Raw genomic sequence first — 3,393 nt, forward strand, 5'->3', positions numbered from 1 at the left:
AAGTGGTAGCTTACAGTAGTAGAACACATTGGACGGTGCGAATATAGTGAGTGGTGTTCATTAGCCAGGAAACAGTAGAGAAAGTGTGTGGCATTTATGAAAGAGGAACTTGTTCGCTCATGCTGGAAACAACAGGCAAAGACAAAAACATCAGTTCGGAGAAAATCCTTGACATATTCAGATAATAGTGCTGTTATGATAATATCCTAATATCATAGGATATTATAGAACAATAGAAGATGTTGAGGTCTGTTTATTCTGAAATTGTCGTCGAAATTACACAACTAAGATGAGCCAACTTAACAAGCCTCTATACATACATATACCAATGCCATTAATTAAGCTACGTATGAATGAAAGAACATGCAGGATGCCTTTGTTTAGCCAGTGAATACTCTTTTACTAGGCGCTAGGCATTCCTGATAAAAGGATAATAATAATAATAATGATGCATTCAAAGAATACGATGAAGAAAAATCTCGTCGGAGTGAAAGAAAAGTTCACCGTCAGTCAGCTGTTGATCATCTATGTCACCATGTGTTCCTCCGCCCAAGGTGCATATATGTCCTGGTATCCATTCTGCTGGTAGCCAGCACCGATCTGTCCTCCGGTAGCTACAGGCCCATCCTTCACCAGAGAATGAACCCAGGACAAATCGGGCTCATTGTCTCCGGCAGCCACGGTGGCTGTAGAAACCCCGTTAGGGGTCCCCTGGTTGCCTCGGTGGGCAAAGGAGACAGATTTTCTTAGCTTGTTCAGTTCTTCTCCATGAATGCCCCAATCCAATTTCCCATCCGGCGAACCCCAATCTGAAAGTGCGGCTGGCCGTGGTGTGGCCATCACTGCGGTAGTCATCGCAGAGAGAGTGGACTGGCGACTGGCTGTCGCCCCACGGTCACAGAAGCTCTGGCTGCGCTTGGCAAACGCAGAAGCCCTCGAGTTCATGATGGCCTTCGCCATCGAGTGATCGAAAGACGATACTGCGCTAACGGTAGGGGAAGATGACAGGCTGCCTCCGAATCCAGAGAGCAATTGAGACTGGTGCATCTGGACTCCGGAGGGCGATTGCAACTGAGGTCCAGTGTGCCTCAAAGACAGCCCCTTCAATTTTGGAAGCAGCGAGGGATCGACGGGAAAGTCACTGTATTCCGGGGCCTTTGCTCCCCAGTTGGCCTGAGGAGAGGTCGTTTTGGTTATCTCATCGACAAGTTTCTGCTTGTATCCTTCGAGTCCAAGCATGTCGAGGTCGAAGTCCAAGTTCCTGGCGCTAAGGGAAGCCTTGAGTCTGCTGCTCGACAGCTGCAAGTCCGAGGGGGGCGTCATGTTGTTTGTTTGACTCATCCACGGCGCTGTAGCCCCCAGCCCCGAAGAAACCGAGGGGGACATCGGAGAGCCTGGCTGCTGCATCAGCATCAAAGCCGTGGCCATGTCCAATGAGGACAGAGCAGGCGGCGACGATCTCGGTGACGACAACACGGTTCCGGCGACCGATGCAGCAGAGGGATTCACCGCTCGCAGCTCCTCTCGCTTGTGGGCGAAGAAGCACACTCGGCGGTTGCAACCAGTTTCGTCCTTGCAGAGACGAGTCCGGTACTGGGCCGGGTGGAGCCAACTCTCAAACACACCGTGAGCGTACTCACAGGCATCGCCGTTGCGGCAAGAACCTTTGCGGAATTCGGGACACGGCACGCAGCTGTAGGAGTACTTCCTTGGGTCACGGCGACGGGCGTTCTCTCCGGGGTGCACAAAGGGGCACTCCGTCCAGTCGTGGGAGTAGGCGCGGGAGCATGGCTTAACTTTGAAAGTATACATCCGGAACTCGTCGGTGCCGTAGATCCCAGTATTAATGTCCGGGAGCGTCAAATCCAGAGGGTATTCCTTCTTCTCCATTTGCTTAACTTGCTCTTCTTTGCGCGGCGACGAAACCCTAGGGCAAGAAGGAGATTTCAGGATCACTTCGAGGGATTTGGCGATGGCACTAGAGAACTGCCTCGCTATGACATCGCCAGGTCGGTTTCCTTTTGCATCAAGGGCGTCCACCAAATCGGAAGAGGCGCCGACCAAGAGCTTCACTGCCTCGAGAGAGGAGGGAGACCCACCGGAGGCGGCGCAGTGGAGGGCCGTAGCGCCGTCGGAAACGGCACCGCGAACGGGTTCGGCAGGAAGGACCGAGAGGATGTACTCGATCACCTCCGTGCATCCATAGAGCGCCGCGATCATGAGCGGGGTCCGCTGCTGGAAGCCCATCATCATCCCTCGGGAGCCCCCGAGGGAGCGGCCGTACCAGGGGGCTGCGCCATCGAGAGGGTAGCCGTCTTCCTCCACCGCCCGCCTCAAGGCGACGAGGTCGTTCGAGGAGGCAAGCTCCAGAAGCAAAGCTGACATCTCCGCCTCTGACTTGCCGTTGGTCGGAGCGGAGCGCTTCCCGCGGCCGCTGCACATATCCGCTCTTCCAACTATACAAAAACCAAGAATCGTAATGAGAAGCAAAATCAAAAGACCAAATCAAACGCGACCATTAGAAAGGAAAGCTGCCCACCGGAGCTGCGTCGGGGACAAATCGAGGGCGGAGACAACAGGGAGGGGCTGCGGTGGGAAGCTTGGCCATGGCGTCCCTTTTGTAGACCGTACAACTTTTCGAATGGATCACTAATTCCACGAAAATCACCTTCCTACCCTCCGGCAAGCCCAATTTCGTAAATTTGGAACGCGTCATGGGTGTTGATGATAAAACGGTCCTCGAGAAGGGCTAATCTGAAATTTTATAAATGAAAGGTCTACGGGTCAAAAGGTCCCAAACGCGAAGCAAAGTGCCTTCTTCCTACTCCACTCTGACGATGCCGCCTGTCGCCGTTACATGGCATACCAACAGCACTCGTAAACTCGGCACCCTTCAATTGGGCCTCTCGTTTATAAACTGATGTGGGTCCCATGGCCTCATGGGAAGGTAGAGTAGTGGGTCACTTGGCATTAAATTTTAGGGAGTTGATGGAATTAAAAAAGGAACGAGAATATCGAAATTCGGAGCACAATGAAAAAAATTAAAAGGCGAAGGCCCACGCGGGGGAAAACTATAAATATTAAAAATATATAAAGGGAAGAAAAATAAATAATTGGATCGGATTTGCCAAGTCAAACGGGTCCGCTTGAATTATTCTGCAAATTAAGATTTTTTTTTTTGAGAAAATAAATTATTCGTTGGCTTGGCCCACTTGCCTGCGAATTCAAAGTTCGGTCAACATTTTTTTTTCCTCGGTCAAAGTAATGACCGGTTTATCTCAATTTGATTGATTTTAATAATTGTCCATTTGTATTATCCACTTGTTTTTTTTCTCTTAAAATATGATTTTAAGTGAGTCAAAAAGAGGACTACAAAAATCTGATTTAGTTTTC

At 50.5% G+C, this 3,393-nt stretch overlaps 1 protein-coding gene across 1 annotated transcript; it reads right to left on the reverse strand.

Annotated features, from left to right (window-relative positions):
- Positions 1-227: 227 nt before the first annotated feature.
- LOC122006954 (zinc finger CCCH domain-containing protein 33-like) lies at positions 228-2,697 on the reverse strand. The gene is made up of 2 exons (XM_042562661.1): positions 2,540-2,697; positions 228-2,456 (listed from the first exon to the last, which is right to left on the reverse strand). The coding sequence occupies exon 2, from the start codon at positions 2,440-2,442 to the stop codon at positions 526-528; it is 1,917 nt and encodes a 638-aa protein (XP_042418595.1). The 5' UTR covers positions 2,443-2,456; positions 2,540-2,697; the 3' UTR covers positions 228-525.
- Between the last annotated feature and the right edge of the window lie 696 nt (positions 2,698-3,393).

Source organism: Zingiber officinale, chromosome 7B (genome assembly GCF_018446385.1).
Source record: "Zingiber officinale cultivar Zhangliang chromosome 7B, Zo_v1.1, whole genome shotgun sequence".
NCBI lineage: Eukaryota > Viridiplantae > Streptophyta > Magnoliopsida > Zingiberales > Zingiberaceae > Zingiber > Zingiber officinale.

Bases quoted from the DNA above. Each gene is read 5' to 3' on its own strand.
- LOC122006954 (XM_042562661.1), bottom strand. From the start codon at position 2,442: ATGTGCAGCGGCCGCGGGAAGCGCTCCGCTCCGACCAACGGCAAGTCA.